Genomic DNA, 17,176 nt, shown 5'->3' with positions numbered 1-17,176 from the left:
AATAAAGGCCCAATCTGCCCTGAAAAAAAAAAAAACAAGGTATAATCCACCTGCATGCACAAAGCAGTTGTGATGATATGTACGGTTTTACTAACACCACAGTTGCAAAATTGGGCTTAGGCATTAAGATTTGTTTTACCCTTAGGAGCGAAGGGGTTAAATCAAATTCAGGTACTTACATTGCTTGCCTTTTAAAAAAACATGTATTTAATGGTGTATTAATGCTTACAGAACTGCATTAGTTTCTGTCTTTTCCATCAGCTTTAGATGACAGATATGTTTTGTCATACAGATGTACACGGTTTCTGCCACAAAGGTGTGATGCAACAAGGGAAAAAGTAATATACACACAGAGATCCGGCCAAGCCAACAAGAAGGCAGCTCCAGGTGCCTGGTAACAATAAGGCGGATAAGCCTGTAATCTCTGTGGAAGAGGACACTGACTTGCTGTTACACAATTCTGATTTAATAATCCATCTCAGAGTCCCCTGTGCTGTGCGCATGCTGCCCTCGCTGGAACCCTTCACCAGGAACCCACAGCTGCCAGCAGCAGACTGTGGGAAACGTGCTTTATTTAGTAGCTGTCAAGCCGAGGCAGTGACCTGTTAGGGATCGCTGACAAATTACCAGAGCCGCCTCTGTAAAAGTAGTCAGGATTTCTAGGCTTCAAAAACTCCTCAAGTTAGGGAAGGTGCAATTGTCAATGAATTTTGGCTCTGCTGCGCAGGAAATCTATTACTATAGACTCTATAGTAATAGATTTCCTGCGCAGCAGAGCCAAAATTCAAACAGTATTTGTGTGCACATCGGAACTGCGTGATGTGTATCTGTTCATGCAGTTTTCATGGCAGGATGTACCATGGGGTCAACCGGGGCTATTACGGTGTACATACTGTCTTCATATAAATAAGAGAAAATCTCTAAATCTACAGGGGCTACGCTGCTTATCCCGCACAATGAATGAGCCACATGTAACATGCATAGCCTCATTAAAGTGTAGCTAAAGGCAATTTATTATTTTTTTAATTGGATAGAGTGGAGAGGTATTAGAACTAGGGATAGACCCATATGTTTTTTTCAGGGCCGATACCAATACCGATATTTTGGTCACAACCTATCGGCCTATATTTTGTACATTTAAAGTTTTGAAAAATAAAGACAATTTTTGCCAATTTTTGACACAAATCTGGTACTGGACATGTTAATTTTTGTTTAATGCTTAAAGCGGAGTTCCGGGCACAGAATCGTTTTTTCAATGAACATACCCCCGGGACAGTCAGGGCTAGTACATTCCGCAATGGATAGCCTCTGATCTGTCCCGGTTCGCACTTACCTGCAAGAAGAAATACTCACTTTTAAAATTTCTTCTCCAGCGTTGCTATCTCTGTTGTGGGCAGCTGAAGCCAGCGCAATCCTCTTCTGCGTCCTCTTCTTCTTCTCCCAGAATGCCCTGCATTGGCCCCTCTCGTCACTTCCGGTGCGGCGCCGCATTCCTCCACAGCTTCTGGGCATGCCCAGAAGCTGTTTAGCAGGGAATGCTGCGTCGCACCAGAAGTGACGAGCGGGGCCGGTGCCGTCGCATTGATTCCTGGGATCGATGACGTTCAGCTCCCAGGAATCATTGCAAACCGGAAGTGACGGCGCGGGCTGCGGCCACAGAGGGAGGAAGTGGAAAATAGGTGAGTATTTCTATCTACAATTACAAGGCAAGTAAAAAAAAAAAAAAAAATAACCCTAACTATCCAATTCCTTTTCAGGTTAAGAAGAGCAAGCGGATGGACACAAAATCGATTAGGTCGATTTTGTGCCCGGAACTCTGTTTTTATGGCTGGCTTGCTGGCACCCTGTGGTGGGTGGCTGGCTGTCCGGCACCCTGTGGTGGGTGGCTGGCTGTCCGGCACCCTGTGGTGGGTGGCTGGCTGGCACAATGTGGTGAGTGGGTGGCTGGCACAGGGGCTGTGGGTGACTGGCTGGTACAGTGTTTGTGGGTGGGTGGCTGGTACAGGGCCTGTGGGTGGCTGGTACAGGGCCTGTGGGTGGCTGGTACAGGGCCTGTGGGTGGCTGGTACAGGGCCTGTGGGTGGCTGGCTGTCTGGCACCCTGTGGTGGGTGGCTGTCTGGCACCCTGTGGTGGGTGGCTGGCTGGCACAGGGCCTGTGGGTGGCTGGCTGGCACAGGGCCTGTGGGTGGCTGGTACAGGGCCTGTGGGTGGCTGGCTGGTACAGGGCCTGTGGGTGGCTGGCTGGTACAGGGCCTGTGGGTGGCTGCCTGGCTGGTACAGGGCCTGTGGGTGGCTGCCTGGCTGGTACAGGGCCTGTGGGTGGCTGCCTGGCTGGTACAGGGCCTGTGGGTGGCTGCCTGGCTGGTACAGGGCCTGTGGGTGGCTGCCTGGCTGGTACAGGGCCTGTGGGTGGCTGCCTGGCTGGTACAGGGCCTGTGGGTGGCTGCCTGGCTGGTACAGGGCCTGTGGGTGGCTGCCTGGCTGGTACAGGGCCTGTGGGTGGCTGCCTGGCTGGTACAGGGCCTGTGGGTGGCTGCCTGGCTGGTACAGGGCCTGTGGGTGGCTGCCTGGCTGGTACAGGGCCTGTGGGTGGCTGCCTGGCTGGTACAGTGCCTGTGGATGTGGGTGGCTGGCTGGCACCGAGTTGCTGTGGGTGGGTGTATGGCTGTGATACACTCCCGCGAGACTAGTCCCGACTCCAGACGAGGCTATCCAAGGTAAGGGAGGCAGCCTAAGAAGGCAGAATGATGTCACAAAAATATCGGCAATATCGGCCAGTTCTGGGGCCGATAAATCGGGGAAAGTGCATATCGGCCCCTCAACATATCGGCCTATCCCTAATTAGAACCCCTGCCAGTTTTTTATTGCGTCTGTGCCCCTGTTCGGGAGATTCACTCTTTCTAGTTGTCCTGTTTTCCATTATCACTAAAAGTAAAAACCCAAAATTTTGGGTTGTCCCCAGAAACATAATAAATAGAGGGGAAATCTTCCAATGGGGACACTAGTTCTGGTGACCTGGAGGTCCCCAAAGAATTCCCTTAATTTGCAGAGATTTCCTTTCACTTCCTGTTTGGCTATGAGACAGGAAGTGAAGGGAAATCTCCACAACAGGACACTGACTGGGGATATAATCCTCTATCCAAAATGAAAAAAAAAAAAATGTTTTTTTGCTTTAGTTCTAGTTTACCCTCCTGCCGACCGCTCACTAAATACACTGTGAGCGGGCGACAGGTGCAGGCTCGACAACGTATATATGTATGTTACAGGCTCGCTTCTAGGTTTGGGGCTGCCGACCCGCGCTGTGATTGGACACAGCATGAGTTTGGCAGTAGATTTCATCCAATGTTTTCGGCTCATCAGCTGTGTCCAATCACACACAGAGTTTTGTGTGTACCAAAACACAGACAAAACTCGATGTACAGCGATCTGGCTGTTTCTTCTCTCTAAAAAACAGAGAGAAAAAACAGCCAGATTAGTAAGTAAAAGCAGTACATATTACACTTGTTAAGCACACAGTTTAAGTGATTGTAAAGTCTGTGTTTTTTGCTTAAAAATAACAAACATGTTATACCTACCTGCTCTGTGCAAATGGTTTTGCACAGAGCAGCACAGATCCTCCTCTTCTCAGGTCCCTTTTTGGCTCTCCTGGGCCCTTCTTCCTTCCGAGTGCCCCCACAGCAAGCAGCTTGCTATGGGGGCACCCGAGCCAAGCCGCAGCTCCCTGTGTCCATTCAGACACGGAGCCCCGGCTAGGCTCCGTCCTTATCTCCTCTCATTGGCTCATTGACTTTCATTGACAGCAGTGGGAGCCAATGGCGCTCTGCTGCTGTCTCAGTCAATGAGCAGGAGAGACTCGGACAGCCGAGTCTCTCCTGTGACATCGCTGGATAGAGATGGGGCTCCGGTATTAGGGAGGCTGCTGCACACTGAAGGTTTTCTATCTTAATGCATTACGATAAAAACCTTCTGACTTTACAACCACTTGATTGTCCCTAGATGTTAACCCCTTCCCAGCAAGTGTCATTAGTACAATGTCAGTGTAAAGTATTATTACTGGCCACTGTATTAGTATCACTAGATATGTCAGTGTCCATTAGTGACCCTCCGAGATAGTGTCTGTCAGCGCCAGATGGGCCACCACTCCTATCACAGTTACACGATAAGTTGCTGATCAGCGCCATTATAGTATAGCATTGTAAGCTGCGTAAATTCCATTATATATATATATATATATATATATATATATATATATATATATATATATATTATAGTTCGTAGATGCTATAACTTTCACACGAAGCAGTATACACCTTATTGGGATTTTTTTTTTTTTTTTTTTTTTAACTAAAGACATACATTTTTTTTTTTTAACTAAAGACTAGTAGAATACATTTTGGCATAAATTTATGAAAAAAATTAAATTTTTTTATAGGATATGTTTTACTACAGAAACAAGCTTTTTGTTTTTTTCAAAATATTCAGTCGTTTAGTAAAAAAAAGCAGTGGTAATTAAATACCACCAAAAAAAAGAAAGCTCTAGTTGTGCGAACAAAATTATATACATTTTGTGACAGGAGTCACTGTGGCTGGGGGGCTCTGGGAACCCAGATTACTTTAGAGAGGTCAGGAAACTCCTTGTCCAGCTTCCCCGGCCCCTCTTATGTGTAAGTCACCCTGTGTCTATTAGGGGCACAGGGTGACCCAAGAACCCAAGTCGGGTCTGGACTAATCAGACTCGCTGTACAACCACACTGCATTTCGTGTTACCCCGGATATCCTGGGTTCTATATGTGTGGTTTGTGTTGAAAAAATGAAGGGTCTCTTTCACTTGGGACAATAATATTTTTTAACAAGATCCCTCAAGAAATATATAATGATAAACAATTTGACTTTTCAAATTGCTTGAATATTGTTGGAGCCTCTCATAGACCCTTGCTTGATAGTGAGGTGGGGTTTGTTATTGGTAAGTGCCTGTATCCCATTGTTCTATTGTTTCGGTCTGCCTTAAGATCAACCTATTATGGGATGTATATGTGTATTGGCTGCTAAGGGGGGGGGGGGGTTGTTCCACAGTGTATATCTCTTTGTGCCTGTGTTTGAATAAACAATTCTTTGTGGAAGTTTCCAAAAATGTATACAAGCTAAGTTGTCGGCTAGCTTTATATGGGGACGGCTGGGAAAATCTAAAATCTATGTTCACGTCTGGGAGGAAGCCATATACTGACGGAAGTCCACAAGTTCAGTGTGGGTTGCGGTTCCGTTACACATTTTATTTGGGTACAGTGTTGCATGACAGCATGATTGCCAGCTAAAGAAGCAGAGTGCTGAATAGCAAAAAATGGCTTGGATTACGAAGGGGGTAAAACTTTCCGGCGGTCAAGTGGTTAATATAAATTAAATTAGAGGGTAATCTACAGGAGCTACGCTGCTTATACCGCACAATGAATGAGCCACATGTAATAAGTATATCCTCATTAAGTGGGTTTAAAACTAACATCTGAATCAAGGAGAAAGGAAAGAGTTAAAACCTCTTGTGACCATTGCACTCTCCTACCCTGCGCAGAGATTGCGGCCCACTGCCCCCTGACAATTTTTTTTGCTGGGGAAGGAAGGAAAAGGAGTCGGGGGCACGGCCACAGAGGCAGCCTCGGAGGGGATCATCCACTAGTTGTGTTAAATTGTGCTGGGGGGGGGGGGGGGGGCGCGGCAGCACGGGAAAGGTGCAGCAGTTTTTTATTACTTACAGTATATACCTTTACTATAGTATATATTTTATATGCGGCCCAAAAACATTTCTCCACACTCAATGTGGCCCAGAGAAGCCAAAAGGTTGAACACCCATGGACTGTAAAGGTAGCCAAGTCTAAGTAAGATAATAGGTTCCTATCACGTACAAATAACACGTTTTTAAGCCAGTATGGACAGTCCACCCAGAATGACATTTCATGCTTGGCCTATGTTGGAATGTAAAATCACCTGACAAGTTTGTCAAATCTCTCAGACACTCCAGTGGTGAAAACCTAGCCCTTGTGTTCTCAGGTTTCTACAATGAGCGCAGTGATTACTGACACTTTTCTCCCCCCTGTAGGGCGCAACTGTCAGCAGATATATAAAATAATGCCCCTCCCTGGAATCCCTCCTTCCCATGCTGGGGTAGTGCGGGAGTTGTGCAATCTTTATTAGCCATCCAGCTCCTTTGGCCACCCCCTCTCCTTGACTCACATCATTCTTGGAGCCGATGCTCCAGGCTGATCCGCCCACTGTCTTTCCAGCACCCATCCTCTACAAATGCATCACCTCTGCACAAGAGGAGCTGGAGCATGCGGACCACCAAGGAGGTTCTGGAGGAGGCATTATCACTGGTTGTTAAGGATGCCCACAGGATCCGGCTCCTTAACAAGCAACCACCAGCATCCTTAACCCCTTCACGCCAACAGTACGCATATATGCTGGACTGGGCTTATTTTCCGAGTATATGAGTATCTGTCTTTGTAACTGGGGTCACACTGGGAGCCCCGGATACCGAACTAACGGTCAGTATCCGGAACTCTTGGTTCTGGATCACCTGATCGATGTGATAACTGTGATTGCCAGTCAGAGGCTATCAAGTCACTGTGAAGCTCACCCCTGTGTTTCTCTAGCTGTGAGGAAAGATAAGTTGCATCTCTCTCTCCTTGCAGAGAGAAGAAAAAAAAAAAACTGTAAAAAAAAAAACTAAAAATAAAAAGAAAAAATATCTAGAAGAAGATTAGATCTAGGTCAATGCCAGGGTTAGTATTTGGGTAAAAGGTCATGTTCAGTATATAAATTGATAACTAATATTTCTGGGCTGTACTACAGGTACATATACACATACGTAGTATCGAGAATAAGAATTCACTTTGGGTTGTGCTTTGGTGGTAGAATATGGCAGTAACAAGGAATAAATCGCTAAATTAAATTTTATATATATATATATATATATATATATATATATATATATATATATATATATATATATATATATATATCTATATATTTATTTTTTATATACTATTGTGGACCAGATTTTCTTTAAACAAAAAAAGCAAAAAAAAAAAAAAAAAAAAAACACAACAGGAAATATCCATTACCATTTACCACCAATCAAAAAGGCCGAATCTGTCCTGATAAAAACAAGGTGTAATCCACCTGGATGCACAAAGCAGTTGTGATGATATGTGCAGTTTTACGAACACATGTCAAAGTTGCAAAATTGAGCTTAGGCATGAACATTTGTTTTACCCTTAGGCGTGAAGGGGTTAACAACCAATGAATAGCCGGTTGTTAGGGAACGGGCACCCGACAGCGTCCTCAACAACCAGCTATTCACGCTTATGTGCTATAATTAAAATGCATTTACGATGTGTGCTGTGTTTTTTAAAAGTGCTGCTATGTGAAAGCAGCTGCACTGTAGTGTGAAAAGCCCCTGAAGTATAGAAGACAATTTCACGTCTTAATGTGAGAAAACTAGAAACTGTCTTCTTAGCCATTTTTGGCCAAAGCAGAACAGTCTATTTTATGCCTTACTACAGCCAAATGAAACTTAAGTGAAACAGCTGCAAATTCTAGACAGAACAAAATAGCATGCCTTGGTACTGCCAACAGCAAATATATTTATATAAAGTTATAGCATGGGGTACTTTCTGTTCCTTCCTAATTACACCACCTTGTGCCAACGAATGTAGATCCAAAGCTTTGGTTTAAAACAATTCACGGCAACCCAAATAAAAAAAAAAAAGTCTCTCTTGACTGGGAAGATGGATGATTTGTCAGCATTTAAACCCCCTCCATTACCACGAGGCCAATACGGAGCAGAACACACAGGATTATAGAAACCACGCAGGGGAGGGAAAAAAAAGACTAACCTATTTTTTCTAATCTGATGGCTTTTTACTGAATAATCTAAAAATGTTTTATGAGCAAAGCTGTATTAGTTTTAACCCATGCTACATGTTTTATAACTGTATTATTAGATGAATTTAGAAATAGCTACTGTTTCTGTCTTAGGCTTTACATTATACAATTTTATGTACAATTTTCTTTAGATTTACCTTAAACTATATAGTACAAAGGCCTGTCTAATTGGATACAATTGAAAGTGTTGTTTAGTTTTGACCTCATATAATGGCGCTTTTCCACTGCATGGAACTGAACGGTTCGGCTCGCTTTTGTGCTTTTCCACTGCTGGTACCGCATGGTACGGTGTAGGAACGGTTTGGTACGGTATGGCGGCGCTTTTCCACTGCATGGAACCGAACGGTATGGCTCTCAAAAACAATACCACCTCAATTGTGGTTCCAAGAGGTACCATACCGGTACCATATCCCACAATCCTTTCTTTGCATGCAGTCACTACTAGCCACTGATTGGTCAGAGAATCGTTGTTATCCCACCCACTTAACTTTAGTACTACTTTAGTGGAAAAGCAAACCATACCGTACCGAAATTTTTCTACACCGTACCATGCGGTACGAGCAGTGGAAAAGCAAACCGGGCCAAGCAGGGTCGAGTAGAGCCGAGCCGGTACTTGCAGTGGAAAAGTGCCTTTATATGGTTTTTGGTAAATCTAACAGAAAATTGTACAGGAAAAGTGAACATGTATGGCCAGCCTTAGATGCCATCTTTGGTTCCTTTCAAAGTTACCTTGTTGTGAGAATAAAGGTCCACACAAAGCTCTCCCCCCTTCAAAAGTAGAATTGACTAAAGCCCAGTACACACAGGCCGAATGTCAGAGGGCATCGGCCGGTTCAAAAGAAACCGGCCGACATTCGGGCCGTGTGTATGGCAGCCGGACCGGCTTCTGTCAAAGGGTCATGACCGAAAAAGGTCTGCCGACCGACTCCCGATCAGCCAATGGTTGAGAGCTCTGACCGGAGTAGTCCATCCCATCAGGACACAATAACACAGCATGGGAGAACGCTGTTCTAACATCAGATTGCTAGCACAGCAGCTCCTACCTGAGCGGTCAGGTTTTTTTTCGTTCAACCTGGGTTGAACGAAAAAAAAAAAAAAAAAACAGGCTTTAAAAAAGAACTCACTGGAATTCAGCCACGAAAAAAAAAAACATCATTTCCGGGAGTGCTGATTTCTTCATCCCCCAGAACACTCGGGGGATGACAGTAGTTTTAAAAAGAAAACCTTATAGTCTTGTGGTGAAGTATGGGACGGCAGGAGAAACTACTCAACCCTTTAAGGGAACAGAGTAAACAATCCCAGAGGTGTCAGTTCCTCAGCAACACGTTCACCTAAATGCCTGTTGCTGCCCCCGTTTATTCCCAGAAGCTGATAAAAGGTAAAGAAAAATACCTCGTACATCTGAATATAGCAAATTATGTGAATCACTCCCCTTCTTGCCATATGAGAGCACTGTTTGGCATGCCCAGAAGCTGTGCAGGGATGCCGCGCCTGCACCGGAAGTGACGAGCGGGGCCGGTGCAGTGCATTGTGGGACTACGACGTCACGAAGAGGGATGCTGCAGCTTCAGCTGCCCACACCTGAGATGGCAGCGCTGGAGAAGAAAGGTAAGTATTTCTTCATACAGGTAAGTGCGACCCGGGACAGTTCAGAGGCTATCCATTATGGAATTTACTAGCCCTGACTGTCCCGGGGGTATTTTTAGCTCAAACTGACCTCCGAGGCCGGAACTACGCTTTAACTGAGGATTTTAACCATTAAAAGAATTTCCGAATTTAAAAAAAAAAAAAAAACTTACACACTCATCAAGGTGGATGCAGCATAGATCCAATACTGCATATGTCCCCCTCAGTCTCTTAAGATCGAGAACTGAGTGATCAAAGACCGCTGATCGCTCAATTCTTGGTGTTTAGTGAGGAGAGAGGCGGTGACTGTCAGTCATTGGGAGCGGCTGCTCAGGGTTCCAGCAGCAAGCTGAAAGGGTAAGCCAGCTGCCACTCAGGCATTTGGTTGGATCCTGACATTTAAGTCAGAATCCCTTCAAAGCAAGACCAGCTGAGTGACGTCAGCTGACAGCAGGCTTTAGCCAACTGTCAGCTGAATAGGGGTCACGAGTGTGCACAACAAAGTCCACTCTTGTGACCTACAGGAGAGGTAGGGACAAAAGAGCATTGGCCATCTTCTCCTTTAAAACTTAGTTATACAATTATCTGCATTAAGCTAATCACATTTATATAAAATGTAAAAAAAAAATCTCTTTAACAGCCCCATATTTAGTTATATAAACATATCAGGGGAAAAGGAATACGGTTGACAGTCATTCAGGTGTCGGCTTTTAACCAGCAATGGGAAAATTAAATGGAACCTGATTTGCTGCTATGGGCTTCACCCCCATTTTGTTTCAGTTTTTATAGAAGATATCACCCTTATGGCTGCGCTTGGAGCATATAGTTTACACTGGAACACAACTTAGTTTTCTTAGGAATAATTGGCTCCTGTGCAAGACCCCTGCCCTCCGGTGTGACTCCTTCAGAACCTGCTCACTGACCTTTAGCCAGTTCCTTCCTCAGCTTGAGAACCGCTCCAAGGTCGCAGTCTGTGCTGGCATAGGCGTGAGGGATGGTGGTTTTAGATTCCGTTAACCTTTTGGCGATAACCTTTCGGATGTTGCTGGTTGGTATTTCAGAAAATGTTGCCTAAAGGGTGAGATTGGAGCACATTAAAGATAATGCATTCATATTCATGTCACCAGCGTCATATGTTGTAGTTGGCACACACCTCAAAGTGATGCATGCAGGCTGCAAAAATTCGGCATTGTAACAAAGAAAACTGTGGAATATCATAACTGGTCATCTCCAAATCAACTCTGCATAGTTTTTTATTGAGCTATACAGATATAAAATTTCCGGTCCAAAGTAAGGAGAGCTCACAGGTGAATCTTACTAGTCACTGGTCAGAGCGTGTCAGATTTATGATCGGACTGTGGCTTTTCATTTTTTTCCCCCTTTACTAACACCTATCAGACTGTCCAAAGTACTGTGTTCAGTGACATCATGGGGTTTAGTGAAGTCCCCCCCCCACCTTTAACATATCCACTTACAGTGGCGAAAATAATTATTTGATACCCCTGCAGATTTTGTAAGTTTAAATTAAGGATCTATCATTTTTATCACAGGTGTATTTTAAATGATAGAGACAGAATATCAACCAAAAATCCAGAAAACACACAATAGAAATGTTATGAATTAAGTTGCAGTTCAGCAAGTAAAATTTGTATTTGATCCCCAAGCAGAACATGACTTAGGTGTTCATTTATGAAACAGAGATGAGCAGAGAGCCTGATGATCGCAGCTCATCTGGGATCATTTTTGGTTTATGAAACAGAGATGATCGGGGGAGAAAAAGTTCTCTGCGGATCATCTCCACACATGGAGAATCTGTCATTGACTGACACAGAAGCCCCAAACCCCTGCACTTCACTGGCGATCGGTGTTAGAATTCACACTCCGAGGTGGAGAATCGGGGAGAGAAGACAGAGACCCAGCACACACACTATATATATATATATATATATATATATATATATATATATACATACATACATACACACACACACACACACATATATATATCACACATATATATATAAATATATATACACACACACACACACATATATATATATACACACACACATACATTTTATTTACGTGTGTGTGTGTTAGAGCTGCACGATTCTGTCCCCCCGCCTCCCCCCTTCCTCCCTGTTCTTACCCCTCTTACTTACAACACTATCCCACCATATGTACAATGCTTTGTCTTTTAATCTTCCCCACAGTGGTTACTTCTCTTCACATTCCTTACACAAATCATTTCACCTTTCTGCTACAGTTTGCATCCTTTTTGACCTACTGCCAAGGTCTCCTGACCTTACTATGTTTCCTTCAGTGCTCTAGGCCGTGTATTGTGACTTCCGATGGCAATACTTTCATGCATGCTATACGGCCCACTGAAGGCGCAGTCGCACGTGGGCACAGCAAGTTCCCTTTTAGGGGTGCCCGGGTGTTGGCTGTATCTCCCTTCTGGGTCACCACCCACATGGCTCTTGAACCTGTTCGTTAACCTGGTTTGCTTTGTTACCATCACCGGTTTACCGTTGAAGTTTGATGTTTTGACGTTGATGTTTGAACAAGAGCTGCACGATTCTGGATAAAATGAGAATCACTATCTTTTTGCTTAGAATAAAGATCACAATTCTCTGCGTAACATCTTTCACACTATACGAAACAATTGAATCTTTTTTTTTTTTTAATTAATTAAAGTGTATTTTTTCCCAAAAAACTACGTGTGAAAGACTTTTGTGAAATACAGTGTGACATAAAAAATTGCAACGATTACCATTTTATTCTCTAGGGTCTCTGCTACAAAAAAAAAAAAAAAAAAAATATATATATATATATACAGTGGGTATGGAAAGTATTCAGACCCCCTTAAATTTTTCACTCTTTGTTATATTGCAGCCATTTGCTAAAATCATTTAAGTTCATTCTTCTTCCTCATGAATGTACACATAGCACCCCATACTGACAGAAAAACACAGAATTGTTGACATTGTTGCAGATTTATTAAAAAAGAAAAACTGAAATATCACATGGTCCTAAGTATTCAGACCCTTTGCTGTGACACTCATATATTTAACTCAGGTGCTTTCCATTTCTTCTGATCATCCTTGAGATGGTTCTACACCTTCATTTGAGTCCAGCTGTGTTTGATTATACTGATTGAACTTGATTAGGAAAGCCACACACCTGTCTATATAAGACCTTCCAGATCACAATGCATGTCAGAGCAAATGAGAATCATGAGGTCAAAGGAACTGCCTGAAGAGCTCAGAGACAGAATTGTGGCAAGGCACAGATCTGGCCAAGGTTACAAAAATATTTTTGCTGCACTTAAGGTTCCTAAGAGCACAGTGGCCTCCATAATCCTCAAAAGGAAGACGTTTGGGACGACCAGAACCCTTCCTAGAGCTGGCCGTCCGGCCAAACTGAGCTATCGGAGGAGAAGAGCCTTGGTGAGAGAGGTAAAGAAGAACCCAAAGATCACTGTGGCTGAGCTCCAGAGATGCAGTCAGGAGATGGGAGAAAGTTGTAGAAAGTCAACCTTCACTGCAGCCCTCCACCAGTCGGGGCTTTATGGCAGAGTGGCCCGACGGAAGCCTCTCCTCAGTGTAAGACACATGAAAGCCCGCATGGAGTTTGCTAAAAAACACCTGAAGGACTCCAAGATGGTGAGAAATAAGATTCTCTGGTCTGATGAGACCAAAATAGAACTTTTTGGCCTTAATTCTAAGCGGTATGTGTGGAGAAAACCAGGCACTGCTCATCACCTGTCCAATACAGTCCCAACAGTGAAGCATGGTGGTGGCAGCATCATGCTGTGGGGGTGTTTTTCAGCTGCAGGGACAGGACGACTTGTTGCAATCGAGGGAAAGATGAATGCGGCCAAGTACAGGGATATCCTGGACAAAAACCTTCTCCAGAGTGCTCTGGACCTCAGACTGGGCCGAAGGTTTACCTTCCAACAAGACAATGACCCTAAGCACACAGCTAAAATAAGGAAGGAGTGGTTTATCAACAACTCCGTGACGGTTCTTGAATGGCCCAGCCAGAGCCCTGACTTAAACCCAATTGAGCATCTCTGGAGAGACCTAAAAATGTCTGTCCACCAACGTTTACCATCCAACCTGACAGAACTGGAGAGGATCTGCAAGGAGGAATGGCAGAGGATCCCCAAATCCAGGTGTGAAAGACTTGTTGCATCTTTCCCAAAAAGACTCCTGGCTGTATTAGATCAAAAGGGAGCTTCTACTAAATACTGAGCAAAGGGTCTGAATACTTAGGACCATGTGATATTTCAGTTTTTCTTTTTTAATAAATCTGCAACAATGTCAACAATTCTGTGTTTTCTCTCAGTATGGGGTGCTATGTGTACATTCATGAGGAAGAAGAATGAACTTAAATGATTTTAGCAAATGGCTGCAATATAACAAAGAGTGAAAAATTTAAGGGGGTCTGAATACTTTCCATACCCACTGTGTATATATATATATATATATATATATATATATATATATATATATATATATATATAATGTTCGGGGTTCTAAGTAATTTTGTAGCAAAAAAAATACTGATTTTAACGTGTAAGCAACAAGTGTCAGAAAAAGGCTTAACTGCCATCCTTTACAGATGGAAGTTCATTCCATTGATCTAAAAGAATGAAATAATGCATTGTAAAACATTGCGTTTACAGGTATCGCCCTGCCTCAGCAATGTTGATTAACAATTGCAGGAGGCTCATCATTTTTTTTTTCGACAGCTGTGAGTGAGAAGAGAACAGCCCTGCTTTGTATGAATCGTGGAAATGCCGTTTCAAGATCGTGGGGGGGGGGGGGTGAATTGAGATTGCGATTTTTAACGATTATGCCGAGTATTATTACAAGTATAGGAACTTGCACTAGAACGCCACAGCCGATTCACTGCTCCATAGGCTACAAAAACATGGCCGCCGTTTGATAGCAATGGGAGACTAAAAGAAAATGGGCACCAGACTACACAACATGGCCGCCGAATATACAAAGAGTCATCCAAAATGGTGGCTACACCCGGCGCCCATGCAGCTTTCGGGACCCCCAGGCACACTTGGACAGTAAGGAGGAACCCCGCTAGGGATCCCCACCAGAACCACCCCCCCCCCCCCCGCAAAAAAAAAAAAAAAAAAAAAAAAAACACGTTTTGTGCAGCTGGCGGCACGCCTCCGGCCCCCGCCCAACATCCCCAAACAGAAAAAGGCCGTGCCAGTGGGGGAAGGGGGGGGGGGGACTAGGCATGAGTGAATGGGGGGGTGGTCCGCAGAGGGACCCCAATAAAGAGGGGGAGCAACATGAGGGAAGGAAGGGCACTTGAGGGTCCGACCAACCCAGAAAAGGGCCCACGTCCAGCCCAAAAAAAAAAAAACACCAGAAGGGAGGGGGGAAACTACTCACCACACCTTGGGACAGAGCAGGCACCGCTCCTGCTCAGTCCCAATCAAATGAGGGTGCAATGTCAGGCTCCTGCAGACTCCCAATACAGCTGTCTGCCCACACCTGCAGTATGCACAGATAGTTATTAAAGTGCAGTGCACTGCTAAATACCCTTTCTCATCAGCAGTACATAGAAGTCTTGTGACTTCTATTAGCTCCTAGTAAAGCTTGAAGGAGGAGTTTTCATACTGCACTGAGCTGTCCTATCAGGATCCAGGACCCCTGACCCTCTGTCTGGACAGTGACGATTGGCCCTGTGCTGATCACATGCACTCTTTCAAGAAAAAAAAAAACAAAACAAAAAACTCTTTAACAATACACACCAAACTGAGCATGTGCAGCCTGACTCCAACGGCTCTGTCATCTTATCCAGACATGTTCTGGAGTCAGTGGAAGAAGAGGAGGATCTGTGCATACAGGATCAAACAGCCTTTTACCCCTTCGGTTCCACAGGGAGTATAACAAGCATGCTTTACTGCATATACGGGTTCAGGAACACAATAATCATAAAAACTTGACTTTTACTGCTGTCTTTGGTTGTAAGGAACCATTCCCTTTATTTTCTGCCTCGCAGATGGTGGTCACTAAAAAAGAATGTGTTGAATCTACCACCAAAAACGAGTCCCCCTCATTCCCTGTCCTTCTGTGGGACAGACAGTGAGACTCCTCAACAAAAAGCAAAAACCTGACAGAGGTTGTAATCATTCTCCAAACGTGCTTCACTTTAAATCCTAAGGAAAAAGCACAGGGGCTCAGTGGTTAGCAATGCTGTATTGTGGTGCAGGTCCTCTTCAGATTTTGCTAGAATCTGCACTTTTACAGCAGGATAAAGCATGATATTGTAAACTCCACCATGGCAGTAAATTAGGTGACTGGCTCTTTGTTACAAAATATTTCTGAAACTATAGAAGAGAAGAACACGTGCACAAACAAGGAAACTCTCTGGTTGCATGTAAACATCACACAGGCATTCTTACCGCTGCAGACGGCTTCCCAGGAATAGACATTGGTGGGTCAGTTGGACGTGGAAAGGCAGGCGGTGAAGATATTAATGGCTGTGATGTAGTTACTGGCGCCATCTTTTCTGCTTGTGTGGCCTGAACTGGCTGTGCAACTTTCTCCTCAGCATCCTTTTTCTGTGACACGACCCGAAGAGCATCTCTAAGGAAACACAACATTATACAATGGTATAGTTACTTTCAGTAGTACAAATTCAGTAAACCGGGAAATAAAAATGTATTGATATGTAGGGATGCACCGATCCGATATTCGGATCGGAAATCGGCCCCGATCCGGACAAAATAGCTGGATCGGAGATCGGTAAATTTCAGCTGTCCCAACGATCCGGTTTTTGCTGGTAACGGCTCAGCCATCCCTTACTAGGTGTAGTAGTAGTATGGGATGGGAGCCGCTACTTCCTGTAATGGTCCAGCTCACAGGCGGAGTGATATCAGATGCACTCCGCCTGTGAATGGAGGAGCCACACACATGAAGCAGCGGCTTTGCAGCCGCTTGCTTTGTGTGTAGCTCTGGATCGGTTCCGTATCGGTATTGGCTATTTCACCTCGCCAGATATTGGTATCAGTATCGGCTCCAAAAAAGCCGGATCGGTGCATCCCTATTGATATGTAGTCGATTACCAAAGTAGTTTTACTATTTTACAACAATGTTTACTACAATGTTAAATATACGCATTTGATAACACTTCTGTAGGCAGGCAGAAAACCATTATAACACTTGGCTGAGAGCAAATCGTTTTGGGTGTAAAAAGGCAAGACCAGGCCAACAGATTCCAGAACACCGACTTTCCTAATCAGTAAGAGGTTAGACCTGACGTCAATTTCCGGATTCCCAAGTCATTACCTAGCTGCCCGAAAGATGGGCTTATGGAAACTAAATATATAGTCACAGCTGCCTACCACCTAATGCTGGATACTATCATTATAAAAATATCTGTAAAACAATAAATAATCAGCGCAAATATCACCTAAACTATGTGCAAAAATCTCATATTATTAAATACTGGTCTACAATTGAGGCCCTCTTTGATTGCTGCCAACATCTTCCAGAGTGTGTCTACCAGTCTCTCTTAAAACCAAAAAAAAGTGCAAAATAATCAGTGCAGCGCAATCATTAATACATAGTAAAATCA

The 17,176-nt window shown here is 44.1% G+C and overlaps 1 protein-coding gene across 1 annotated transcript in view; it reads right to left on the bottom strand.

Annotated features, from left to right (window-relative positions):
- PDHX (pyruvate dehydrogenase complex component X) overlaps window positions 1-17,176 on the bottom strand; it is a 188,252-nt gene that overhangs the window by 54,677 nt on the left and 116,399 nt on the right. The window contains exons 6-7 of the mRNA XM_082270155.1: window positions 16,002-16,185; window positions 10,486-10,633 (exon numbers count right to left, since the gene is read on the bottom strand). Of these exons, the coding sequence (XP_082126281.1) occupies window positions 10,486-10,633; window positions 16,002-16,185 (332 nt within the window). The remainder of the gene's footprint in view (window positions 1-10,485; window positions 10,634-16,001; window positions 16,186-17,176) is intronic.

Source organism: Pelophylax lessonae (genome assembly GCF_965119305.1).
Source record: "Pelophylax lessonae genome assembly, chromosome: 10".
In the NCBI taxonomy this organism is placed as follows: Eukaryota; Metazoa; Chordata; class Amphibia; order Anura; family Ranidae; genus Pelophylax; species Pelophylax lessonae.
The sequence above is the reverse complement of the archived record's forward strand: the minus strand, read 5'-3'. Positions and strand labels throughout refer to the sequence as shown.